We start from the raw sequence: 27,766 nt of genomic DNA, 5'->3' as shown, positions 1-27,766 counted from the left end.
GCGTCTGCAACGTTGAGTGCGTTTCGCACACCAGATAGGCAGCGTGGCCACCCTGCCACCTCACCCTGCCACCCTGGCAGGTGGCAGTTAAATTAATGGTTGATCGTGATAGGTTGGTCACCCAATGAACACTGCAGCCTATTGCTGCAGTGCCGTGTGTCTGCCACTACATTGTCAGCGCTAATGCCTCGTACCTCAAAGTGGGATTGAGGCTTCCATTAACCCAGGGAGCCAGTTCTTCCTTTCCTCCAAATCATCGGAGTCTAGGATGTAGTCAACGACAACGCCAATAAACACAATTAACGCTGACGGCTTATAGAAACAGAGGTAAGCGCTCGGTTTCGTCAAAGGTGGCTGAGTGATGTCATAGCGGTCATGTGGTTTCTTCTCAGTTCAAGGTCAAACTCACCACACAGTGAAGAAGCTACCGAAGGGAGTAGTAAAGTTCTCGCTTTAAAATTAAGCTCCTTCGTGGCGCACGATGGCCTCGCCTGTCAAGGGACCACGATGACGTTATTGACGCATGCGCTGCTCCGACGGCAGCTGAAAGCTTCTCCAGAGTTTGTTTAGGTTTGCCTCCGTGTTCTCCTCCGCTCTGGCGCCAAGGTCAGCAGCGGCACGTCGACAATGGGAGCCAAAAGCATTTTATGCTTAAAAAAAAAAAACTTACATTCGCATACTTTTTATGCTCCCTGCTGCGCCAGACCACCAGCATGCACGCGGGTGCGCGCAAGGTGGGCTTGGGAAGATTGGTGTGATCGTGTCAACCCGTTGCGGCTGCGAAAAGTGCAAGGAGCGAGGAGACGAATTGCGCCCCGCTTACCCGGTTCGCTCGCACTGGTGGTCACTTTCCCGGAAAAAAGGTTGCGAGAGCCAACTTGTGCTAAACCCATGTGCCAGAATACAAAGCTACCGAATTGTTGGCTGTTCGGTTTTCCACTGGTCAGCCGGACTGCACGTCAGGGCGCCGTACGTCTTATCGCCTTTTGTCTCCATTTACTTGTGACTGCTCGCTTTGCGATTGTGTCGTTATGCATTTATTGCTTTTAGCTGCGCACGGGCCATCGTGCAATCCCGTGGCTAGTGAAGTAATTACGTGGGACGAGGCTAGAGGGGGTATGCGTCGTATATATTGAGTCAACTTCCTTCTGGTCAGCGACGGGTGTGAGTTGTGGGGTCGACATACAGGCAGCAACGCAGAATATATATTGCATGTTACGACCTTTATTGCGTTTTTTTAAGACGTATTCGCGAAACCTCCGCGTAATTTGTGGAGCCCCTTTATGAAGCCTTAATTTAAAGAAAAAAGTGCGAAGATTATGTGAGTAAATACGGCACTTGTCCGCCAGCACAACAGTGAGATCTTTGCAACGCTGCATTTAGCGCATGATAGCCTCAGCTGCTTATGCGCCGTAAAACCCGATACACCACCCCTGCCTTGGCTGCTGGCTGCAGTGTGGCCCTAGGGGCCCTGCAGGAGCTGGCGCAGCTGCTGGCTTCCTGCTTCCTGCGGCCCCTGGACGTGCCCCTGTGGCTGCAGTACCTGCAGCTGGCCGCCGACTTCTTGGCCCAGCCATGCCTGCAGCTGGAGGACCTGTCTCCGGCACAACGGGGGCGCCTCACCGACCGCTATGGCGACATGCGCCTCCTGGCTGGCTTCCAGGTAGGGGGACCCAGGGGAAGGCAGGGGCACAGACTTTATGTTAATTGCGGATCCACAATTCTTCAGAAAAAACAGTGCATGTTGATGGGATGTGTGTGTGTGACCGCAGGTGCTGGCGCTGTGGGGGCGCCTTTGGGAGGAAGGGGGTGGGACCGAGCTGGTGCCTTCCCTTGTTGGGCCGCTGGTGCGCATGACGCTGGTTCGGGAGGCAGAGCTGCGACGGGCCATGCTGCCGCTCTTCTACGACCTCATGGACAAGGACCTGCCCAAGGTGGAACACCTCCCATCCCTTCCTTCCCTTCGGGACAGTGTGCAGCCAGGATGGATAGTATTTTGTCTCGGGCGCAAACTCGATCACTGGAGGGAATGGCGCTAGTGTCAATCTTGCGCTGTAAGGGGGATCACATGACCTCTTGTGCTCCAGGAGCAGTGCTAGAAAAAATTTTTGTTTTAATAGACATAGGTCCCATTAGTCTTTATTTTTTCATGTTAGCAATTCCTGCATTGCACATTGTAATCGTGTGATCGCAGTAACAGCAGCATGTTATTTATGCTTCTGTCAGTGTTGTTTACAGTGCCCGGATGCCACAAAATACATGACTGAGCTCGGTGCAAGCTCAGATTTCGACCTGCTGAAAGATGGGAAGCTGCAAGAATCTTGGTTATTTGTACAATGTAGAGGTACATTCATGAGATTTATGGCAGATTTTCCTTAAAGAATTCCCCCCCCCCCCCCCCCGACCCCAGCAAAAAGTGCCAACCCACTGTCGCACCTGATAGCCGGTCTAGCAGCTGCAGTTGCAGACAGTTGGAAGCCTCCGTTGGCTGGAAGGCCTTGTTTCAAAGTTTTCCACTTTGTTATGGAGTTTTATCTGGCTATAGCTCTTTTTTCTCTCTTAACCCAAAATACTATTCAAATACCAAGGGGTGGTTGAACTCTTTGTCTTCTTGGTGTGGTGTCCAGGTGGAGGCCGGATTGATGGACCAGCTGGATGAGCTGGTGACTGTGGGCAGTGGGGATGCCCAGTATCAGCAGCTGTTCACCTCCATGTGAGCTCTTCCTTGCATTGGAAGTTTGTCAAACAATTCATTTGGGATCGACTTACCTTTTAGAAGTGTTGCTTGTTGGGCGAGTTGGTGATCCATGAAAATAGAGCGGCGCGTAACAAAACAGGACACAAAGGAGAGACACAGGACGACACGAGCGCTGTCAACTGTTTATTTCTTGCTGTCGCTACATATAAATACATGAGCCACAACGAAAAACCACAGCGAAAAACAAAAAGATTGATAAGTCAGCCTTTCGCTGGTTTCCATCGTTCTAGATAGGAGAGCTCTTTAGCTGACAGTGCCACTGATGCCACGCTCACACACTTGTTACCTGCACGCGAAACACTACGAGCCTCAATAATCTCTCGAACAATCTTATCATTGTGGCGGGTTATGATTTGGCTCTTCTTAAAAAGTGGCATGCACGAATTTGGACGGTCCCGTTTCTCAGACTCGACCTTGCAGTGGCGACAGTGTTGGCTTAGGTGGTCCGATTTGTTTTCATTAACATTGTAGTCATGTTCTTTTAACCTGCTATTAACACATCTCCCTGTTTGCCCAATATACTCATGGCCACAAGACAACGGTACGCGATAGACAACGCCCTCCTCACAAGTGACAAATCGTTTCTGATGGTCTATTGCACATCTTTTTTTCTCCTGGATAGCGCACGGATTGGTCTTTTTGTAAAGCATAGACAGACAGTTTTACGGGTGCTGAAAATACAACTTCAACACAACTTTTAGCCTGAAGTGGAATGCACAAAATTAGGAAATTCTTTACTATCAAAGCAGCCATTTCATGCAAATGGGAAACTGCCAGGCTCAACAGAAAACTTCGTTGAAGCTGCACCCCTTCTGTTTGATTATCTGACTTTGACAATAGCTGGACAGTTGAGAGATCTAGTTTTCAAATGGAATTCAGTGTACTTGGAAACATCTTCTTAAGGGGTGTGTCAGCAGTGAAATTTCGGCGTAATTTTAGCTCTAACTGAATTTGAATCGAGCGGTGTCGAACAGTTGCAGAAAACTCAACTTCAATTTGAGTTTGTTTCTTGGCAAATGAAGTGTTTAGAAATAGACAGACCAAAAGAAAGCAGCTCGCATTACAGAAGATGTGCGCTGCTTTCCATTTTAGCGTCATATTTGCCATGTTTATTAAATAAACCGTCAAAGGTGCACAGCCAAGTTCATTGAGAGCAATAAAACATTTCTTAGAGCTAAAAGAAGAGTTTGGAGAAAGTTTGCATGACATCTTTCATTTGTTCATGGTCCCTGTACCTTACTCATGATACTTGTGTGTGGGGAGTCCTCTACTATCAGACTCATTTACTATTGGTCCCTGTACCTGTTTCGCTCTGGATGCTCACTTGCACTACAGTTTGCAGGCCACACTGACTGTTCTGTAAAATAGTCTACTTACAGCATGGCACATAGTAAATCAGAAGCAGAGTCATGTCTTCGAACTGGTTTAATAAGCTTCAACGGTAGAGTGTCATCCAGTAATGCAAGTTTACTCTGCCGCATTGACCTTTTCGTAATGACAATGGCCATAGAGAATTGGCAGGTGGTGTTCACCTAGGTAAATGCAAACCCGACCTTAATATTTGTGGGGCCTGGGGTGGTTTCAGCCAAGCTGCAGGTAACTGCACTACGCCCCACGCAGGCATTGTGCCGGACAATGCAATCTCAGCCTTAACGGAATAATGGCGCAGATCAAGTGACAGGACAGCAGGAGAGCACAAACACACACAAGCGCTTGTGTGTGTTTGTGCTCTCCTGCTGTCCTGTCACTTGATCTGCGCCATTATTCCGTTAAGCATGTCTGACCAACTTGCCCAATCATTTACGCTTCTTATACAATCTCAATAATTGAGGCTTAATTAGTTGCTACTTTTTAATAGGTTGGACTTGGTGCCACTGTCCCACCTGGCTCTTTTGGGTGCAAAGAACTGCATGTGTAAAAAGCTCACCTATTTGTGAGACTGATCTGCCTCAGAGATTTCAAACCGCGTGCTGTTGTAGCTACTTCCTCAGCTTATGCTGGCAGTCACTTTCCCGGTTAAGTGACAAGAGGCATGAGAGTGAGCTTTCAGGTAGGGACTAGCGGTAAATGGGAGACAGATGTGTGCTGTTTGTGCCATCTGTATGCCAGTATGCAGAACGCATGATGAGTCGGGCAGACTGAGTGTGAAGACCGTGTAGGCAGACCTGGACTGCTGATAGTTCCATGCAAGAAGTCACATAGGAAAAGGAAAAAATATACAGTGAAAGCTTGCTAATTCAAACTTCATTAGTTTGAATTTCTTTATAATTCGAACAGCATGACTTGGCACTTCCACACACTCCCTTGTAGTCTTATTTAAAACATAGCCCGTTAATGCGAACGTGGATGGGTTGCACAAGCAATAATTCGAACTATGCTCCGCCACGCTTGGGCGGCCAGCGCGCACAGTGAACCACCTCTTTGGAGGAGATGTGGAGAGGGTAAAATTGGCATGCGTGGTCACGTGAGACCTGATGGAATTGGATGCGTCACAGCATTTCCAGCACTTCGGATCTGAAACTGCACGAAACGGTGACTTGCAGGAAACAAGCGAATAGGAGATCTGGCTGATGTTTTCTGTGCATCTTTGCTTGGTTTTCCAGTGCCCTTTGCATATGTTCCGTGCGATAAGCTGTAGCCATAGTTGTTAACATAGGCAGTGAGCCAGAGTGTAGTGATTTACAAATGTCGTCCATCTACTGTGATTACCGCGCCAAAATGCTTCAAGAGAGGATTGAAACCATGCGTGAAGTGGAGCTGGTGTGCTGTCAAAATAAGATGTTGCCGAAAGGCACGCTGATTGGTTTTGCAGTTTGTGTCTCACGGTCAGAAGGCTGTAAAATGATGCAACATACATGCGGCTGTTCTGGCGACTTTTGCTTTTGGCCTAAACAGTCACCCAGGCTCCACAACGCACACAATCACACTTACGAGTCGCGGAAGTTGCGCTAAGGTGTTGGTTGAAAATTCGCTGTTGTGGTACAGTTGCACGCTGCTTGATTTTCCAGCCTTACGATTACGTGATCCTGAGTTCCCGAGTTTGACTGCGGCGGCTGCGTTTTTATGGAGGAAAAACGCTAAGGCGCCGCCTGTGTACTGTGGGATGTCAGTTCACATTAAAGATCCCCAGGGGGTCGAAATTATTCCAGAGCCCTCCACTACGGCACCTCTTTCTTCCTTTCTTCTTTCACTCCCTCCTTTATCCCTTCCCTTACTGTGGTGTGTTCAGGTGTCTAATGATATATGAGACAGATAGTGCGCCATTTCCTTTCCCCAAAAACCAATTATTATCGCACACCCTTCTTGACTTCCTTGCAGTCCTCCACTGTGCAAGTTCAGAGGCGCTTATCTTAGGGGAAGAAGAGGCCTTCCAATAACTTTGGTATTTAGAACAAAAGTTGTTGGCCGTTGCCTTCTGGGAAAAAAAGCAGAAGGTGATGACGGAATATTTTAGAACGTTAAAACAGGGTAATATCACTACTGCATTCCGATCGTGGTGTACGACATATTCTGTTCACTTTCATTAGTTTGAACTTCTTTTAATTCCAACTGCGTTGTGTCCCCGTGGAGTTAGAAATAACAAGCTTTTGCAGTGTCATCTTGGGACACATTAGCAGCAGTGCAACAGCATAACCTCGCAGATGTGAAACTTCGGGAACATTCACCTTGGAGGCCCTGTTTGCGTGGCTAACCATTGAGGGTTCAAAATATTCTAGAAGTTCAGCTTTGAGTACAGTGTGAAGCTAAATCGAATTTCTGAAATTATTTTCATAGAGTTTGAGTTTAAAGTTCGAATATTTGGACATGTTTAGTGTTATGTCTTTTAGCTATGTTTTCTCTCATCTCACAAGTGAGTGTGGTCATTAGCGCATCTTACACTGATTTTCCTTTATGCCATATTATATTTCGTTGCATCCAGCCATGATTTGGCATTGCAGAGAATAATAGAAAAGGGCTGTACTTGGCTTTTATGCTTAAAACTATATGCAGGTTTGTACCTTTGTCTGCTGTTTATTGGACAGCACAGTAGTATTGGCCACTGTGTTGCCCATTGAAGTCACACCACGAGCTGGCTGGCTTTGACTGGACTGCTGATGATGCGTTAGTTACTGTGCATTAATTGACCGTTGTGGTACTGGAGCTTTGAAATCATATATTCACCAGTGCCTCTGTTGCAGGTGGAATTAATAGCTAGGTTATTCACCTGAGGCTTTTGTGCAGTCTTCCACTTACAGTTCATTTGCACGGATACTGATGATATTCGGGTGTCCGTAATGCTGGCCTCTTGTTTCAGCCTCCTGGAGAAAGTGCGGAGCCGTAACCCTGTGTGGCGTGAGAGTGGCATTCGCTTCATCCATGCTGTAGGCCGTCAGCTTGACCGGCTGCTTGACTACAGGTGGGAGACTCGCCATGATGACCTGCATGATGCCGTTCTCTCAGTAGTACAATGCCATGGGATGTATGGATGGATGTTAGGAGTGTCTCCTTTGAAACACGGTGGTGAGGCTGGGTGCCGCCAAGCCGGGCATTTTTAAAGTTTGTTTTCTTAAAACCTCAAGAAAGCAGCAACCTGGCTGCATGACGGTATTCAGAGACGAGGTAGCACACTCTCATAACCACATGCTTTAAGTGGCAGATCACTAACGAGGGTATCAAGAATAGGAGTCTGTTTCATTCATCCATGGGAATCTAAGAATTTAACTTCTGCTTCTCCTGCTACTGAGAAGTGCTGACGAGTTCCTGCAGTCAGACCTGACTGTGATAAGAGTGTAATTTGCTGCGATGTGTCTGACATATCTATTGTAAGATAACCAGTCTCACATATAAGAAATTTGAGTGCTAAATTTGTTATACACAGAATTTTAATGGTGTAACCACAATGTACTGACAATAGGACGAAGACAACATGCCACTCATCATTCATGATTTATTATGAAATGGATTACTAGTCAACAGCTTGCAGAAGGCAGTGATTGTAGTTTGTATCATCCACCTTGTTGCTTTGAAAGGGCAGCGTTTCCGATGCACAGCATCACATTTGTGAGGTCTAGTTTACTTTCCTTGATATCATGGCAGGGCTGTCACAGCAGGTCTGTTTCTCAAAGTGTTTCATTGAATGATAGGCAAGGATGGCAGGTGTTTCTGGGCACCAACTCACTCTCCACTGCCATACCACACACTAGCTGACCAGCAGCAACTTAAAATTCTGAATGCAGGGTGTGAGTGACTGTGCTACATAGTCCATGAAGCCTTTCTTGGCATTCTTTCGTTCTCTCTCATGCTACGCATCACTTGCTGCAACCACTGAAAGCATCACTGGTTGCAGCTGCAGCAGCTTGGAAGTTCAGTACGTCTGATGTGTACTTCGTAATTTTGCATAAATATTTAGTTGACTGAATCCGTTATCGTGGTACTTTGACAGTGGGAATAATGGGAGTCTACTCTATACCCTCACTTCATTCAGTGGAGTAGTTGGGTGCCTGCGAAAATGGTCTTGGCTAAAGAACTTCGAATGAGCAACCTTTGCTAGGTTTTCAGACCACTGGTATATTCAGTTCCTGCAGTGGCAGCATCTAGTGCCTTTGCTGACTGCGCGAAGTGAAATTTTTGTTTCAGAGTTGGATTGCAGGTGCTCTTGGGCGGTGTTTAAGGGGGGTTGTCCTAGCCTCAAAAAGAGAAAGAATGGAGACCCCCATATGCTAGCCAGCTAGCCACAGACACATTGATAGGCTATCAAGTCTCTGCAAGCAGTGTTCATTCACTCTCCATAGAGCAGCAAAATCTCGATATAACAAACACGGATATTACGAATTATTGACTATATAGAACTATTCATAAATAATTTTGTAACAAACAAACGCATAGAGATTTTACTTCACATATCAAACGCGGTTGGCCATGAAACAGTGATGCTGAACCCCTCAGCGCCAAGTGGTGCCCTTTCAGTTGGCAGGCGACAGGCTTCGCGACACTACACCAGTAACTTGTGGTGAAGTGGCAAGAGTTCGCGCCATAGTTCGCGCTTTTATCTCGCACTTGCAAACAGCGGCACGGAAGATATATCGGCGTGTAGGGTTGGGTGTATTTCGGCAGTCAGCACACGTTCACGCCTCTCGCACCCATCAACAGTGCCATAGAAGCAGCGGCTTAGACGGTTGTAGGCTTGCAGTAGCCATCCTGCACTAGTGTTGACTGTCACGGAGGCGATGAAAGCAGCGATAGCTTTCGCTCTGACGTACCACTTTCCATGCGACACGCCTCTGATGCAGGGAAGCCACACTAGCTCGTGCTTGACCTGCATTCATGATTAAACAGCACGAAAGAAACGGGGACAAATACAAGAAAACGCGAACACACACAGAGCGCAGACTTCCAGCTTTTATTTGAAAAACGCTTTCGAGCATTCTTTTTAAACGCACCACCCACCAAGTGACACATCCAGTATCCAACACGGCAGATAAGTTTAACAATTTAGTAGAGCCATTCTGGAGAACGAGTCTAAAAAACCCCCAAGTGTGTGCATGCCTTAACACCCTTGGTACCTAGATATAAAGGATAGAGGAAGATAAAAACCTGATGGTGAAACCAAAAAATCAAAGAGAACGAAAATGAAGACGGCCTAACCATGTATTACGAGCGAAGGGATAAGACATGAAACCAACAGTAACAACAGTAAAAGATGAAGGTGTAAGCTGAAGGTGCAAGCACTAAAAAGTAGGCAGAAAAGCATAAAAAAACCAGACCATATGAATGATACAAAACAAGATTAACAACGAAGCTAAAACCATGAAACCGAGAGTGAATTATGGAAACAGCAATCAACAAAGGTAAAGACCACGCGAAAATGACAAAGGCTAAAACCAGGCTAAAATTTATGAAGGATGGAAACAACAAGTAACAAGTGTAAAGGTGCAGGGTTAAAAAGGACAGTTTCAAGTGTTACTTTCTAAAAACGAGATATCTTTATTCGAAAGCAGAATGGACGGTGGGCTCACACAATTGTTTGCATTCTTTGCGATTAAGAAGGCCTCAATTATTTCCCTTTATGTTTTGGTTCTAGCCGTAGCGAGGAACTTCGTGCTTTCGAGAAACGGGTGGAAATCACTTTTCTTGCAATTTTTACAGTGTAAAGCTTAATTGCCTCCTGAGTTGGTAGACAGATTGCGAACGTGTTCAGCTGAGCATATTCATTCATGTAGAAGCTTGAGTTATGGAGTTTGCTGTGCTCAGCTTGGCCACTAGCCAGACTTGTGCTGATGGTTCTGTTTGCTGCAAATGTAGCTGCAACATGACCCTGCGACTTTGCATGGCAGTTGAGTGTTTTCTGCACCTAACTCAGCGTGGCCCGCTCATATGCAGGAGTGTCCTGGAGGGAGCCGAGAATCGCGACAAGCGCATGAGCTGTACAGTGAACTTGCTGGTGAGTCTGCCGCAGCCGCACCGTTTCAGAAAGAGGCCCAGTACGATGCAACTTTTCTTGCATGGTACAAAGTGCTGAAACTCGTGGCACCTCCACATTGTGTTTTTGGCTTACCTTGATTGTTTCCATGGAGTCGGGCGTGTCACGCATGGGATGCATTTTTGTACTGGTTGTATCACATGACTGGTTTGATTGATTGAATGAATGATCTGTTGATTGATTGTTTCATTGATTATTTGATTGTTTGATGCACTGATTGATTCCTCGATCGATTGATTGGTTTTTTATGCAAATTGATTGATTGATTTATTTGTGGATTGATTGTTTGGTTGGTTGAATGAATGATTCATTTTTTAATTTATTGCTTAATCTGGTTGATAGATTAATGGCATATTGATACTTTAAAGGGGCACTGAGGAGAACCCTATCGAAATTTTTTTGTTAGCAATATCTGATAGTTCTGCATTTCATGGCTTTGTTGACGCTTGTCCGGGAGTGAAAGATGCATTTATTTCAAAGAAATTTGGATTCGAAGTTGAAAAATTTTTTCCCGCCGCTCAGATTCAAACTCGAGAACTCTTATGACGACACAGAACGGAGTGACGTGAAACGTGACGTAAACGGAGACTCCGTGATTTCTGGCGGCTAGCGGTGCGGTCTAGCAGCTGCCGAAATGAAAGCTACCGCCGCCGCACGTTGAAGGCATCTATCGGGGTCGCCACCATCGCTTCGTTTACGTTTGCACGGGCGTCTTGCCAGCGTTACGATGGATCCCGTCCCCGAACCCGACGACGTAGTTCTCGCAAAAACTCTGGCCTGCATTTCAGCGACCTCAGCCCCACAGAGCGTGCGATGCTTTTGAGGGAGCACGGTTAGGTTAGGCGCCGGCGGGTGGTTTCCCCCTCCCTCAGAGAGAAGCCGTTGCAAACTAAATATCATAACCCCAGTGCGGGGAGTCACGAGGGGTGCGTTGCGCCCATCGGAGGCTGGCCGGGGCTATGGGGCCAACGGATTGTTATTCTTTGAACGGAGCAGTTGCACGGCGCAGCAGGCAGCGTCGAGGTCTCCCACGGTTGCAAGGGCCTAGTTATTTATTTATTTTTTTGCCACAAAAAACAAATGGGTGCTCGACGGCGGTCGCGTTTAAAGTCGGCGGCTTGAAACCAAAGCCGGCGCACGACGCTTCAACGGCTTCCGCTAGATCCAACGGGTCCACTGGATCTGGCTCTCTCGCCAACTTGCATGTACCTTCAGATATGTACTGTGAATGGATTAAAATAGCCAAGCTCGAAAAGAACAGCTCCGCCGAACTGCCGCAGCTATTGAATATAACGCGCACCTCGCCGCGGAGCCAAATCAGTCTGGCCGGGCCGGCGGCGGCTGGCCCACTCGGCGTGAAATAAGATACATGCTCCAATCTCCCCGCCAATGCGGTCAGAGTGCGCCGAAGCCGCCGAACGCTTCGGCTGTCAAGCGCAGTTGGAGTATAGAGGGTCTCGCTTTGACCGACGTAACTTCGCCGTTCAGGGCGCGCGCGCGCCTCGCCGCAGCATAAACGCGCCTTAACAGAGCCTGCGCTTAACCGCTAACCAACGTATTCAGCGGCGGCATCCATGGGAGCCACTGAAACACCCCGCCCACTAACTAAATAAAAGAAAAGAAGTCCGGTGTCGAGGTTCGGAATCGAACCAGGGCCTTCGGTGTTTGAGGTGGAAACGCTACCACTCCGCCACGACGGCTCAAGTTACAGCCGTCAATAAAGGCGCATCTAGTGAATGCACTCTTCCATGCAGAAATCTCCGCGATTTCGCTACGTATATCCTAGCCTAACAGAGCTAGGCCATCAGCAATTTTTCTGAACTTCTTGTACCTTGTCTCCCGTCCCTGATAAACGATTTCCGTTAAGTAGTTTGAAGTTGACTGGCACAGCCGGGAATGTTTCGTCGGGCAAGCGTGCGAATACACAAGTGCTGCCTTGTACGATCACCGACCATCGTGCCATCATAGCTTTTCATCGACCGTGGCGATCATCTGACAAGCCTTAACAGGCTCCTTCAAAGTTGAACTAGCACTTGAAGCGGTACTTGGAGTTTCTCTGCTGTTCGGCGCTTGTAAATCGAAGAGCGTCAAAAACAAAACCACGGGGCATGCAAAGCTCATAGACGCGAAGCGTCATAACAAATCAAAACTCTCCTGGCCACCTGTGGCGCCGCCAAGCATCCGTTTTCTTTGCTTCCAACATTCAGGCTGTCTTTTGCCTGCCTTCCTTGTGTGATAAAAGTGCACTATTGGGCTTAAAACAAAACTTACTTCAATATTGATCTGCGCGACCTACCTTTGTCAGCCTCAGAGATTCGCGACACCAAGTAGGGTGGACAATTCCTACGAGGTGGCGTCTCTTGTCCTATGGCGTCACTACGCTTGTACTTGCGAGATTGGCCTTTGGTGGCGATACCTGTATTTTGGTTCTTGCTATTTTCTACCTTACAAGAGCTTTGTTTTCAGTAAGATCGGCATTTTTGTGATCAGGAGCTGGTATTCTATCGATACAAGCCAACTTCGATTTCTCCTCAGTGTCCCTTTAATGGTACAGACACGGTCTCTCATTTTAGACCTTGCACTGCAATCTTATAGATTGATTGAACAGCATCAGTGTACAGACTTGCATCGCTTAGACAGAACCGAAGAATGCTTCTCTTCCTAAACTTAAATTTGAGCGGGAACAAGTCTGTGATTCAGACCAGAGAAGGATTCTTCGTTTCTCTGTGAGCAATAGAACAGAATGTGTAGCTTTTTGTTGCAGGTATATGAGAAAATTACTTTACATTGTCATTCTGCACTTACCGTAAAAACCGGAATATAGGTCGAACTTTTTTTCAAAAAGCCATGGCGAAAAGTCGACCCCCGTCTTATATACCGGTCATTGGCAGAAAAACTACGGAAGTCTTGCAACAATGGGCAGCCGAAGTCAACAGCCTCCATCACCATCGCCATCAGCAGCGCAGCCCCCGCAGCATGGCGACGTCGTGGCACCGCCATTTTGCGTTTCCATTGTTGCAAAGCTATTTTGACTAAAGGCTGCTTTTTCACATTTTGTTTCAAAATGAGCGGAAGGCGACTGCAATTCACAGTCGACTTCAAGAAAAACGCGATTGAGTACATGGAAGCTCACGGCAACCTGGCGGCACAGCGCGAGTTTGGAGTATCCGAAAAAAGCATTCGGTACTGGCAGAGGCAGAAGCTGCGTATTACAACTTGCAGCAACCAAAAGAAAACATCATTTTGTGGGCGGACCGCAGCGCATCCAGAATTGGGTGGAAAGGTTGCGGGGTTCGTCCGGGAGCTGCGTGCAAGATCGCTGCCTGTGACTGCTGAATGCATCCACGTGAAAGTGGTGCTGTGTCGATAAGGTGCTGACAAACACATGGGTCGATGGCCGCGTGATACTGTTTAAAACTTGGCCGGGTGTACATACGGGCAGCATTTAAATGGCAATAAATACTGTCACCATTGTGCAATCGGTTGAGTCGCATTTGTTTCAAGGTAAGGATATCTTTCGGTAATTTTTTCACTGAAAAAAGTTTTTTAATTTTTAGGATAGGTTAGTTGGGGGCTCGACCTATATTTTGGTGACCTATAGTCCTGTTTTTGTGGTACACTGAATTATTGTGCTTTCTGGCAGTCTGAACATGGTACCTCAGAAGGATATTTAGCATGTAGGCGTGGTTTTTGGGACCATTATTGCTGCTTTGACTGGGCATTTTTCTCCTGTCTTCATCTGAAGTATGGTTGTGAAAACATGACGTGTTTGTAATCGCAGGACTGCTGTATTGGCATCGAAACAGTGGCTGCAGATTGCTAGCCTTCGTATTGGCTGGTTAGCAAAGAAGAAACAGTTTGTAACAACTTGCATTGCTTCTTTCCGAGAAAGGCTTTGAGCTGCAAGTCTTTCAGTATGTACTAGGCTTTCGTTGGCTGAAGCCAACACGAAGAGAAATACAAAACAGAAAACAGAGTAGAATGCGTAAGTCTAAGGAATTGTTATCTCCAATGACTGCTTATCATTATTCAAACATATTTTGCATTTTCAGGGGCCATTTTGGCGCCCCAGGTATGTGCCTGCACTCAAAAGCAAAACAGCGCAATGACACTTGAGCTTGTTGATGATGATTTGGGTAGGGTGTCATTATGCACTTAGCAGTACATCCATAGACATCCCGAAGGCATCCTGTTCGGATGGTGGTAGGGTTCTTAGTAGTAAGTGGTGGTGAAGGCATCTGCTGCAACAAACCTATAGCTGCAGACACTACCACAGGAAGGCCCTAGTGAACCTTGCACTTGCAAGAATAAGCAGTAGACGGCGCTACCTATAGGGCAATGGGAGGAAGGACTGACATAAGGACGAAGCCGCAAAGGAATGAAGGTTGGCGTCATGGAAGTTGCATGTGTTTCAGTCCTGTGTTGTGTCATGTCACAACCAAAACCAAAAGTGTGACTTGGCTTATATATGCTAGCTAGTTGTTGTACAACCTTTGTCCGTAAAGTTCCGAGACTGAGTTCATTAAAAAAAATGCGTTCAATGCTCCATTGCCCAGATGCCCATAAGTCAGGGCGACGGCGTCACAGTGCGTCACGCATGTGTTGGAGCACACGGAATTAAAACTCCTGATTCACCGTCTGCCCTTGTGGGGTGAACTCGTGGTTTATGACACCTCTGGCATTGAAAAAGCTATCAGCATCATCTTTGTTTTGGTCTTCTGTCGCCGCACCTTTCTCGACGCCGGAGAGCTTGTGGACTGCCATTCGGCGCTCTGGCTCTTTCTTTGAGGGTCGTATTGAAAACACCATGTTTCGTTTTCAGCAATGATGCTGTCGACGAATGCGGCATCCTTCACTGCCGCGGAGCGCAAATCAGAGCTCACTGATGCCCGCACGTCCTTCTGGTCCTGTGTAAGGGAGTGCGGCACAAGTCTGGCATTCAATTTTCGTTTCCCCAAGTTCTCGCGCGAAATTTGGTGGCATGTTGTCTTAATAATGTAGAGAGCATCTGATAGCATGCGGACTGTAATGTTGCGGTCTTTTTGTACGGTTTCCATTATCCGAGCCACGTTGTTTTCATTCCGTGAGGTTGAAGGGCGCTCCTGCCTTGTGTCGTCTTCCACCGACGTTCTCCCCAAAACGAACCTCTTCTGCCGCTCGAAAACTCGCGCCCGTGATAATGTCTCGTTGCCGTAAGCGTTGTGAAGGAGCTCATACGTCTGTATGGCTGTCTTTCCAAACTTCACACAGAATTTAATCTTTACAAGCTGTTCGAGGTGGACGTCCATCTCTCCACATTCACTCACAGTAGAATGTGCAGATGACTAGCTGCAACGTATTTTTCTACATGTAGTGCCATCTAGCGGCTGCCACAGCAATTAACGTAAATAGCTCAGGTTAGCCCGAAAAGATGGCGCTACACATACGCACCAGCATTTGTTTTGGGGAATCATTTCTAGAGAAGAAAATAAATCAGTCTCGAAACTTTACGGACAAAGGTTGTATATGGTATCAAACGCACCGTAAATGGGAGCCTATATACATTGAGTGAAATTCTGTGGATGTGTGCACGCACAATTGCTGCAGTGCTTCTACCGGGAGGAGGCGGGCAGGCAGGAGATGTTTGTGCGTTACGTGCACAAGCTGTGTGAACTGCACCTGCCGGCAGAGCACTTTGCTGAGGCGGCCTTTGCACTGCGCCTGCATGCCGACCTGCTGCCTTGGGAGGACAGCGGGAGAGGGCGTCTCAAGGAACAGCTTTACCTGCGCATGCTGCACTACTTTGACCGTGGAAAGGCAAGTCCTGTTTCGCTCCAGCACGTTAATGGGCATTTCGTAGTATGCACTGGTGTTGGATGAGGATTCCAGTGAATGCTGTTCACGACTGGGCCTAACCACAATTCAGCACACACTAATCGCCAAGAAAGTAAGGCTGTTACTATAACAGTAGAACCCCATTGTTACTTTCCCGTGTGCTGAGTGTTCTCGGCTGCTACATTTTTATGAGCTGGTCACGTCCAAGCTGCCATAGAAACTCGTGCAAAACACACTTGGCTGTTACTTTGCAACTGTTACAACGTACCCTCATGCTACATTGCGACTGTCACGTCGTTTTAGTGCTTTACTCCATGCCAGCATTTTGACAGCCTACTTTTAGCATGTGCATGGTACGGAGATGACAGACCGGCCAAAGCAGGACACACTATACTCTGTTTCATACATCAGGTGCAATGCTGTAAAAGGTACGGAAGTAGTCCGCTGTAGGGTTGAATTGGGGAAAATAAATACGTTCTCCCCACTTAATCGCAGCTGACACAGTTCAAAACCGCCAGACCCCAACCCGTGATCGCGTACGCTACCGAACGCACATCAACCACGGCGGGCCTTGCTCTGGGGGAACAAAGGAACGGCACACTCGCTGACACAAACAGGCATTTATTGCTACAGCAACAGTAACGCCAGCTAGCAACAAAACACGCTAGGGAATCGAGGTCGTCCGACTCACCAGCAAGGTTACGAGCGAAAGTTCGCCCACGCTAGGGCAAGGCCGAGGCCGGATGAGACCAGATACGGGAGCATGTCTCCCCGCCAGTTCCTCGCCCCGCTGGTGAAGAGCGGAGCCACGAGCGACACGTCCACTCGCGCCGATGATCCCAGCCGAAGAGCATGATGCTCTAAGCTATAAGTTACGTCCCGTGCACGCGCAGTCTCTCCCGCTGCAACGCCAGCGCCCTCTCTTGTTAAGGTAACTAACCACAAGTAACCAGGGAAAGTCACATGGCACGCCCCTCCTGAGACGAAGCCGTGGGAGGGTGCATCGTGGGAAAGCGAACCACAAGGGGAGGCTACGGGGCAGTCCCCACATCCCCCCAACCTTAAATAGACCCTCGTGCCTGAAAGTACATGCTATGGAGGAGCCTCCTGGTCTTCATGCACTTGAGGCAGGTCTTGCAGTGGAGGTCACATCGACAGTGTCCACACAGACTTCCGCGGTTTTCCAAAGGTGGCGTGAAGGTCTCCGCGGGGACGACTCGTATGGCCTGCGGACTTCGTGTCCGCAGGCCCGCGAAGAGAAGGCCGGTTGAAAACTGCAGGCCAGGTTTCCGCAGCAGTCGCCAGGGCAACAGAAGCCGGAGGTGACTGCTGACTGGTCTCGCCACAGCTGCCTCGGATGGATGCGGCGAACAGGATACAGGCTGCTCCGTCGCAACAGGTGGCAGCGAGATGATGTGCACCAGACAGCAAGCCTGGGTGGCTCCACCGGATCTGCAATGTTGCCGAAACGCTCTCAGCGTGCCTTTAACCTAGGCCACCGGAGGGGAAACGGCATCCACAAGGGCCTCGTGGCACATTGCCTAACTTGCTAGTAAAACGTGTCGGGCGGCTACGCAAACGCAAAGTTCGAGTGAACAAAGCCTTTTCTTCAGTTGAATGAGACGGCTCAGTTCGTTTGAGGTTAAAAAACGGGTGGGCAGCAAAGTGTACCCCTCCCAACACCACGGTCCGGTGGTCGTGCTTCTTCTGACATGGTGCAGGCAGCTCCGAAAAGGCCTGGCTACCACTGACAATGACCGTGAACAAAACAAACACCCGAGACGGGTTACGTGCGTGCAGCCGCGAGGAGACATCAGCTTTGTGGGGTGGTCCTACCCTGCTCACTGCACGAAGCAGCTTCTGAGCGGTCGAAGCAGCTTATGAACGGTCGGCGCCCACCATATCGGACGGTGTCGGAGCGACTGATGCCGAGCTGCAATACTAGCGAGCTCCTACAGGCACACGTGGCCCCAGGCCACTCGGCTCCCAGAGCCATGACTACCAGAGTCAAAAAAGAGACAGCAGAGAAAAATATATTCAGAAAACTCTGACCACCCACGCGGCTTCCGTACTCACTCGCTTCGGGCTCAGCAACTCCGCGCGCGCTAGGCCTCGCGCTCCCTTGATGCGGACCAAGCGGTTGTCGTGAAGAAACTCCAGGGAAAACTTGACGAAAAACATGCTGATCACGTCGAAAAGTTCGAACATACTGCAGCGCAATACACCTCGCACTCAAGAAAGTATGCCGCAGGGTCTAGCGATCAAAATTCACACTAGGCTTAGCAGTTGTTGAGTCCGGACAAAGGACGTTCCTCAAACCGAACAGACAGTCGTCCAATGTTCCAAGAGCAGGCCCCATGTTTGGCTGCCAGATATGGGGTTTTTAATTGGGGAAATAAAAATACGTCCTCTCCGTTTAACCGCGGCTGACATAGTTCAAAACCGCCAGACCCCACCCTGTGATCGCGTCCGCTACCGATCTCACGTCGACCACGGTGGGCCTTGCTCTGACGGAACAAAGGAATGACACATTGGCTGACACAAAGAGGCATTTATTGCTACAGCAACAGTAACGCCAGCTAGCAACAAAACACGCTAAGGAATCGAGGTCGTCCGACTCACCATGAAGGTTACGAGCGAATGTTCGCCCACACTAGGGCAAGGGATACTCTGAGGCCGGACAGAAAGAGATGTATGGGAGCAAGTCTTCCCGCTGCCTCCTCGCCGCGCTGGCGAAGAGCGGAGCCACTTGCAAAACATCCGGTCGCGCCGCCGATCCCAGCCGAAGAGAGTGATGCTGTAAGCTACATCTCGCACGCGTGCAGTCTATCTCGCTGCAATGCTAGCACCCTCTCTTGTTAGTTAAGGTAACTAACCAAGGAAAGTCGCGTGGCGCGCCCCTCCTGAGGCGAAGCCGTGGGAGGGTGCACCGCGGTAAAGCAAACCACAAGGGGAGGCTGCGGGGCAGTCCCCACACCGCGTGAAAAAATAGAGGGAGGAGTGTTACTCTGCACGTATTCTGTGGCCAAGTCATCTATGGCACGATAAAGTGACAGCTTGTCGTTAGCAGCAAAAGCGCATTTACTCAAGCTCGTAATGAATGTATCATGTAATAAGGCTGCAGGCAAAGCACTTGCTGCTTTTTGTTCACCGCAAGGAACGCACTACTTTTTGATCAGGGATGTATACAGTGCAAACAAGGTGTTAGCTTTGACAGTGTTTCACCTGATGCATGAAACAAAGTATAGACATCACTGGCATTTGGCCATCGCCCTGCTCGGTGGCTTCCGGTTTGCTGCAGCCGCACTGATGCCGAGCACACTTACAGGGCTGGGACACATTTTTCTTGTTTCTTTTTCTAGTCCCAATATAATCTATATTAGTGCAGTTCTAACGCTGCTGCAGTGCCAGCGCAAACAACCGAAGGCATGTAAACGTAACTATGCTGTGGTAAACATGGCGCGGACATTGTACAAGGTATGTGTTATGGCTGTTTGCACCATGGATCGTAAGCAACTCAAAAAGCTAGCCGTTCATCTAAGTACGGGATATAGTCACGTGGGTTGGCTCTGAGGCATGTTTTTGTCATTCATGTTTTTCCTGTTGCCTGCAGCATAATATAATGCCATTTCTAGGTTTCAGCAGACAACGGTTGTGTACGATTAAAGTGGCCACCGAGCAGCACAGAAGTGCGCAAACTTCGTACGCTCCACGTGCCCTCCCACTTTGCTGCTGCCTTCTTTACTTCAACAGCTGCCCGGTCAGCCGGCTGCGGTCAGTCAGCACATGCTGTGCATGCAAATGATTGTGAGAGATGCATGCTGACCTTACTAAGAAAAGAAAAAAAAGTGGCAAACAACAATGTTCATTTTTTTCGTGCGCGTTTCCCGGTTACTATGTCTCCTGGCTGGTATGTTTTCTTTCCGCTGTCCCATGAAAAGTGAACAGTAAGGTTCTACTGTGATGGGAGTAAACTGGCCTTGTGCACTTGTAACCAATTGCAGTTTGACAGCTGGCAAGACAAGCTATCTTTTTTTTTGCTGTTTGACCAGCCACATTGCCTTGTTTTTATAATGTGTTCGTGTTGTTTTTAACCACTCTTGCTGCAGGGTTGTTTATTGCTGTTTCTTTTAATCTTTTTTATTTTGCATTATATTTGGGCTTTACTGATGTCAGTACTTCGTTTTGATATCAAATACAGTTGAACCTATTTTATAACAGAGACATAGCGGGGAGAGTGTTTGTCTCTTATAAGCAGCATTCTATGTTTTCATTATTACTAGGGTTGTGCGAGTACTCAAAATTTCAAATACAAATTGAATATGTTTGATATTCGATTTGTATTCGAGAAATTGATGTTTCAGAATTTTCAAATATTTGCAAATTTCCTTACACTCGCCAGCGGTCTTATGCGACACTGACTTTCACAAATTCGACCGAGGCAAAACCACAGTGTTTGGGCAGATTATCTGACGATCAAGTTTAAAGTTCCGGGAAAACAATATGAAGGACCTGTTCCCTTCCTTCTCTGTCATATTTTTTGCATGAACCGATCACATTCCGGGGCCACTAGGCTTGACCTCGTGCAAAATTCTGCAAATGGACTTTCCTATATAACACACATGCTGCAAACAAGATGGCGCGACGACCCACTTCAAACAATCGTAACACGAAAGCGTTTTTTTTATCCTTCCGTAATATCTTACATGCGTAATGCCGACACCCATGGCATTCGTCCTGTCACCTTCATAACTTTCTGAGCATGACCTCTGTCATCTCATTTCATCAACCACGATATACGGGAAGGCCTCTTCGAGGAATTTTGCACAGGGCTCCCAAAGGGGTGAGTCAAGGTGTCACAACTGGGAAAGCGATCGTGTAAAAATCCCGCCTATTGCAAGGTGCATTGTAACCCACGTACTTCTTAAGTGTAATGGCAGGCGTGACAACGTTCGGAGGGCGCCTATCACTAGGCCAAAATATAGCCTGGCCATGTAAATTCGATTTATAAGCTTCACCGCGGGTAGGTGGCAACTGCAGCTGTCGGCCCACGCATTCGCCAGTAGTCCAATCCCAGCTCCGCGCCACTTTCGAATGCCAACTGGGGCGTCGCTGGTCATTTCCTTTTCCTTTTTTCTCGTTTGCATTCGCGTTGTTCTTCCAGCACACTGAACTGGGCGCTCTTCACTGGCTTACAGGTATTTGCGCGATGGAGCCACCTCGTAAGGCTTTACCGCATTTTCGCATCTTCGGGAGTTTTTTTTTTTCGGGAGCCACGTGGCATTTTATAAATTCACCTTAAGATAATCCACGCATTTCTTTCTGTCCACTGAAATAAGAATTTATGAGGTTTTGCTAGCCATCGTGTTATTTTTTGTTGCTAGTCTTGTCATTTTGTGCATTTCATTTTGCATGACCTTTTTACAGCTAGGATGCTGTTATGTGGCCTAATCAATTAGTATACACTGTGCGCATCATGTTTTTATATACGATGCTGAGGCAGTCTAGTTTTGTTTATTTCAGTTGCAAAGACCATACACTGCAGTTAAAACTCGATCTAAACGAAGTTGAGGGGAGCCGCAAATTATTTCGTTAAATCGGGAACTTTGTTAAATCAAGTGATGCATTTGTCAGTCACTTAATTCGATACAATCGATTATATAGTGCAGCAGCATCCAGAAAGCTACCGCGGCATCATATTTGCGAATCATAAATATGTCGAAAATGAAATTGCGGCCAGCAGAGACGACCGACATTGCTAGCGCGTATGAAAAGAAACAAAAATTATTAGTGCAACAAGAAGGGCCCCAGGTCACCACAAATTTATTTACCAGCAAAAAAGTTGGTAATCTTTGCTTGCGTGCACTTCGTAAGCAATGGCCGCACGGATTTCTCATAAGCCTGAAGTGTGTCCCGTACATCTTCAGTCCCCTCGTGTGTTCTGGCAAACTGCCGCAGCAGGTCAAGGGCATCCATCACTTGACCTAGTGTTGGCACTGGAGCGTGATCACTGTGTTCGTGATCGTCGTCGTCAGCATCTTTGGCCGCCTCTACTTCCACGCTTCCTACAAGCCGCAAGATACCGGCGTCATCGAAAACTGTCGTTATGACTGCATTTGTGTCGGTGCTGATGTAGTCGAAACTTATTTCTATGGGCACTTCATGCACTGAGCTTCCATACTGCCAGGCATGTTCGTGCTAGTGCATGGCACTAGCGCAGTCCAGCGCAGCTTTGGCAGTTTCAGAGCCTAGCGTATCAAAGCCAGCAGCCCTGAAGCAGTTGACAACTACCGATTGCTTTGTTGCTCCCCATGCCGCCGCCACCATCTCAACTGCCACAAAAACGTCGATCTTCATCTCGTGCTTCAGACCGGCTAGACTGACTGTAGGTGCTGTAGGCCTAACAAGCTGAGCTTTGGGCAAACATGACACAGCCAACACGACGCTTGCAAAGAGAAACGGAAAGAGAAAGAAGGGCGAAAGCACAGGGTAATATCCGCAAACGAAGCCACTACAGCACCATCTATGGCATGCGACACAAAACTTTTTTACCGCTGGCGCTATCTGATGAACTCAACTCAAAATTATCTCGCTTTCATGTCCGCAAGCTCACGACGAGCGCTCGCTCTCCTCCGGACCGGCCGTGTCATTTTGCGCCGCACAGATTGGTAAAAGCAGGATGAAGGCGGTCCGCGGTGCTGCCGTTGGCTTGCATCAATAAATTTTGGAGTGTTCTTTACAAAATAGACCGAAAATTAACACATTTTCACACTCGTTTTTTGAGAAAACGTTTGTTAAATTGTTACAGATGACGAAATTGGTTTCGTTATCTCGAGTCAGTCAAAGCATTAGACCCTATAAGAGTCTGAAAGGGAATCGGGATATATTCGCTAAATCGGGACTTTCGTTAAATAGGGTTTCGTTAAATCGAGTTTTGACTGTTTTTTGAAAAAAGTAAGGACAACAACATGTGCTTTTTTATCACTTTCTGAATAATTTTTTTTGTACTGAACATATATTTGAAATTCAATTCGATATTCGAAGCTATTTTTTCTTCATATGGTTCGTGTTCGAAAATTACAATATTCGCACAACAGTAAAAGCTTGTTAATTCGAACTGACGCCCGGGTCCCGGCACTGCCCTGTGTATTTCAATGGGGAAAAACTCCTGATAATTCGAAAAAGTCGGCATCCGCAACGGTCAGTGATTACTTTTAATTTTGACAACCCTTCCCCATAGCTAAACATGTTTTGGAGCATAAATATCATCACATATTCCGGCACTAGAGCTCTCCGCTCACGCGAATACATTCCAGTACCTGTTTCTGGCGCATGACTGGCCGATCAGTTTAGTTCATTTGCCATTAGGACCGCATGAATTTAATTCTCAACCACCCGCCACAAACATGTAGTAGCGCCTAGCTCACGGTAACGAGTCTAGGTGTGACGGCTTTGGGTTCTGCTCGCGTGGCGGGGCGCAGTAAGCGCTTATTCTAGCACTCATTTGATAATTCTAACTTTGCCTTCTCGTTCAAGTTCGAATTAACGAACTTTTACTGTATTTACCGATCTGCCCCTACTTTGTGATGTCACTCAGTGACTAAGACTTTCGCAAAAGAAGTCTAAAGCATGGTTGCACTAATGCATTAGGTGCAAAAGTAGCAGTTTAATTTTGTCTACATGATACATGGTGTGTTTGAGAACAGTTTATGTCATCCACTGCTCTGCAGCCTAACATGGTGGCAAGGTTGTTTGCACCGATTCGTTGCAGAAAAGTGCTTTAGCCCTCGGTAGCTTGAAGCTGCAAAAATGGTGAAATGGTTTGGTTTATTAGGGTTTAACGTCCCAAAGCGACTCAGGCTATGAGGAACGCCGTAGTGAAGGGCTCCGGAAATTTCGACCACCTGGGGTTCTTTAACGTGCACTGACATCGCACAGTACACGGGCCTCTAGAATTTCGCCTCCATCGAAATTCGACTGCCGCGGCCAGGATCGAACCCGCGTCTTTCGGGCCAGCAGCCGAGCGCCATAACCACTCAGCCACCACAGCGGCCCAAAAAAAATGATGAAATATTTTGATGAATATAGTTCTAGAATAGATGAAGTACCAAACTACCAGTGTACTAATCGACAAAGCATTGCAAGAATTTAATCCTTCTTTTTAACATTAATCCGCATAGCGAGCTCCGTTGGCAAACTGGGCACTTAATTATAGTAAAAAGAGCGCCATGTAATGGCACGGCAGTAAACAATACGAGGCTGATGAAGAGCATGTCTGCTTTAGGCTTGGTCAGTATCTGCACCTCCTTTAATAGCAACAGGAACACGGGAATGCGGCTCCTGCATTCTGCAAAAAGTTTGGTTTCAACAGTTGTACCACTGCAATTGTATAACTGTGCAGTCAACTCCTATGCTTACCAGTTTTCCACTTCAGTGGGCCAGTTTCACACAAACGTCAGGCTGAAGTTTGTGCCGAATATCACCTGACAGAAGTTTCTGAGGGTGCTCATTTCAGTTTTTTTTTTCTTGTGCCTTATGAGGGCATTGTTGAGAGGACTCAAATCCTCCCTGTCACTTACCGCAGTGCTGGGAAGAAGGCCTACCACTTTGCAAGGAACTAGCCACTGTCTACGAAGGCATCCTGTTTGACTACGAGAAGCTCAGCGCCATCCTGGTGAGCACCGCTGCCGAAGCTGGTCTAGTGTACAATATCACTCTGTTATGCATTCTTGTAGGGGGGCATGTTTGCTTGCAGCAAAGCCACAAAATTGGGTGCGTACAAACATTATCTGTATGTTTCAGTAGACTGACATTTTGGGCAGGTTGTTGCATGTGTGCTAGTGACTGTTGGGAAAGCTTTTCAACGAGGCTAATCCCAATTTCACGTTTATTGCCACATGTTTTTGTGATGCCATTGCTGCCCTGGGGATGCCCATAACTAGAGTTCAGTAATACCTCGTCATAACGAAATCGTTTTACTCGAAATATCGCTTAACTCGAAATTTCTTCTGGTCCCGATTCAAACACATGCATTTTAAGCTTCATTACTCAACGCGCATGAAGACCTTGACCTACTTAGAGTGAAGTGGTGAGCGGGGACATCGCCGCCACCGAATGCCGGCGACCCTTTTGCGCATGCAATGCCAAATTAATACCGCCGCCGAATTAGTCTTATGGAGGCACAGAACAGGCCTTAAAAGTACCAAACCTACGACCGATGGCCTGCCTAGTAACGGGTACAAAGCGAGTGTCGAGTGCCCCAGCTGTTTACAGCGGAGCGAAATGAAGCTGTCTGATTTCATGGTGCAGCGCACCTGAACCGTTAATCTCAGTCGCAGTCGCATCGCTGGTGTCCGCCATGACAGAATCTGCATGAAAATGAAGTTTTCCTAATGCTTTGTGGTGCCAGAAAACCACAGTCTCTTCAGTGCCGAAAAGTAGCCAAAAGACTGCGGGCAGACTTGCGCGAGAATGGAATAGGCTTGGGCAGGTTTGCAATTCATTGTAACACATTAAGCATTGCGCGGGAAGAACGCAGGATGAAGAGGAGGCAGGACAAATGCTTGTGCCGTAGCATTCCGTGGGATGCACTCGATGATCAAAGTTTTACCGCTCTGAAGAGCACTTCTGGCGCTGAAACATGCCAAAAAGCACAAAAGAAGTGTCGCTCCGATTATGGGCCCATTCACGTGAAACTTGCGAGTTGCAGAGGTTGTGCGACTCTTTTGGTTGAAATGTGACAGTCGCAGGCCAGTCACTCGCTGCTTGATTTTCCAGAATTACAACTGCAAGTCGCAAATTGCTGAACCAATCAGCGAGCGAGCCAAGCTTTCAGCAGCAACGCCAACCGCGGACGCGCCGAGCAACGAACTGAGCTGCTCCCCGCCTGCCGTAGTCGTCGCTAAGTCTAACCGTTTCACATCGGCCAAAGCAGATGAAACTCATGAAAGCGCGCGAAAAACGTCATTCTTGAGAGTTTTCACTTCAAACGAGAAGGTGACCGCATGCAAGTGTGACCAACAGTGTTGTCGAGCTGATGTCTGGTCGCAAGCGATTGCTGGTCGCATGCCCTTTGCCATGTTCTACGTGAGGAGCTACATTAACAATTTGGGAAGATGACTTTGGGGAAGCCGGTCTAGAAATTTGCTCGCCGCTCGCCATAATCGGCCTGCATTGCAATAAAATACCGCCCCTAGCTTTATTGCACTTTTGACGGTGCAAATTGACCCATAACTTGCCGAAAGCACGAAAAATTCGAGCGTCGCCAGCAGCAGGTCAGGCTGTCAACATGGCGGGTCAACTCAACTATTCAACCATGGTGTTTCCCAGCAATTTTCTCGAGCCGGTCATGCTCGATTCGCGCCACCGACTAGATAAACGGTCTAATTGCATGATAGGGTCATTGAATTTTTTTCCTAGACATTTGTCAACAGCGCGGACGCGACGCTGCGCGAACGCCAACACTCGAACCATAGAATTAGCACAGTGTCTTCGATAATGGTGCGCCAAAAAACTCTCGTTTTGCAAAATTCACGGCTGCACACCTCGAGAAAAAATTCCCAGTAATCATGCAAAACCCCTACTGCAAAATCGTTCAGTTTTCACGATCGCTCTCCATACCCACAATGAGCAGCTTATTGTTTTTTGAACACAACAAACACAACCTCAGGCTCAAGCTATGGCATATGCGGTGCTTTCCATCGCTATACTCTTGTAGTCTTCCATGACCCCCCCCCCCCCCCCCCAATAAAAGCGGCCACTGCTTTCTCAATTCGAAATACTGCGAAGGTTGATTGCATGGACGGCGACCACAGCCTCGTGCAATGCTTGGTCAGATTAGGGCAGGGGTTGTGCGTGCCCGGTAAGAACTTGAAACAGCCAAAGGTCATTGCCGTTTTTGCACCTGAATGAAGTTTTGCTTCACTGAATACATTGTATTTTGAATTCCTCGCAGTTGCGGCGCAATCAAAGCTCGACTGCTTTAGCTTTTGTCAGGTGGCCTCTTATATCGAATTACCGCTTATAACGAATTTTATCGCCGTCCCGCTGGCTTCGTTATAACATGGGATTACTGTATTTTGAGGATACTGAACGACAACCATGGTTGGCAACAAGATGTTGAAAAGACTGATAAGCTCAGCGTGAGATGTTTTTCTTATTTGCAATTATGCATTCATATTGAAGTAAGAAATTTTAATTAAAAGAACTTGTCTAAAATGACCATTTTCTTTATTGTGGAAATGGAAACACTTAGGAGTCGATTACCTTGTTTTGGAGACAGCGTGTGGGTGGGTGCGTGTGCAGTGAGATGGGTCTGCTTCATCACTGTGCAGCGGATGCATGCCAAGTTCCTAGAGCACATTCTGACCGAGCTGCGACCGGAACCTGAGTACTTCCGGGTCGGGTTTGTTGGCCTTGGCTTTCCTTCCTTCCTGCGGGTGAGTGCACTGCGTCTGTCGCTTATTGAAAACTTGTTGTAAGTTATTGAAAAGTGTTGTTCACACCTTGATGAAAACGACTGAGGGGCCCAGTGAAGCATATGTGTAGGCCTGTGCAAGTATTTGATAATTTTGAATATTTCGTCAAATAGCGAAGTATTCAATAGTATTCGATTCGAACGAAATGTTTGGTATTCTAAATCTCGAAGTATTCGTCCCGAGCGAATAGCGTTTCTATAACTCTTGCTTCGTACTCCGGGATCGCAACGCGACACACTTGCAACCGAAACCCCAACT

At 47.5% G+C, this 27,766-nt stretch overlaps 1 protein-coding gene across 1 annotated transcript in view; it reads left to right on the top strand.

Annotated features, from left to right (window-relative positions):
• The window catches only part of LOC144097966 (dedicator of cytokinesis protein 3-like), a 62,173-nt gene that overhangs the window by 15,397 nt on the left and 19,010 nt on the right, over positions 1-27,766 (top strand). The window contains exons 2-9 of the mRNA XM_077630556.1: positions 1,456-1,663; positions 1,773-1,934; positions 2,628-2,713; positions 7,053-7,154; positions 10,118-10,178; positions 15,804-16,013; positions 24,616-24,705; positions 27,365-27,469. Coding sequence (XP_077486682.1) covers positions 1,456-1,663; positions 1,773-1,934; positions 2,628-2,713; positions 7,053-7,154; positions 10,118-10,178; positions 15,804-16,013; positions 24,616-24,705; positions 27,365-27,469 — 1,024 coding nt within the window. The remainder of the gene's footprint in view (positions 1-1,455; positions 1,664-1,772; positions 1,935-2,627; positions 2,714-7,052; positions 7,155-10,117; positions 10,179-15,803; positions 16,014-24,615; positions 24,706-27,364; positions 27,470-27,766) is intronic.

Source organism: Amblyomma americanum, chromosome 7, assembly GCF_052857255.1.
Source record: "Amblyomma americanum isolate KBUSLIRL-KWMA chromosome 7, ASM5285725v1, whole genome shotgun sequence".
NCBI lineage: Eukaryota > Metazoa > Arthropoda > Arachnida > Ixodida > Ixodidae > Amblyomma > Amblyomma americanum.
The sequence above is the reverse complement of the archived record's forward strand: the minus strand, read 5'-3'. Positions and strand labels throughout refer to the sequence as shown.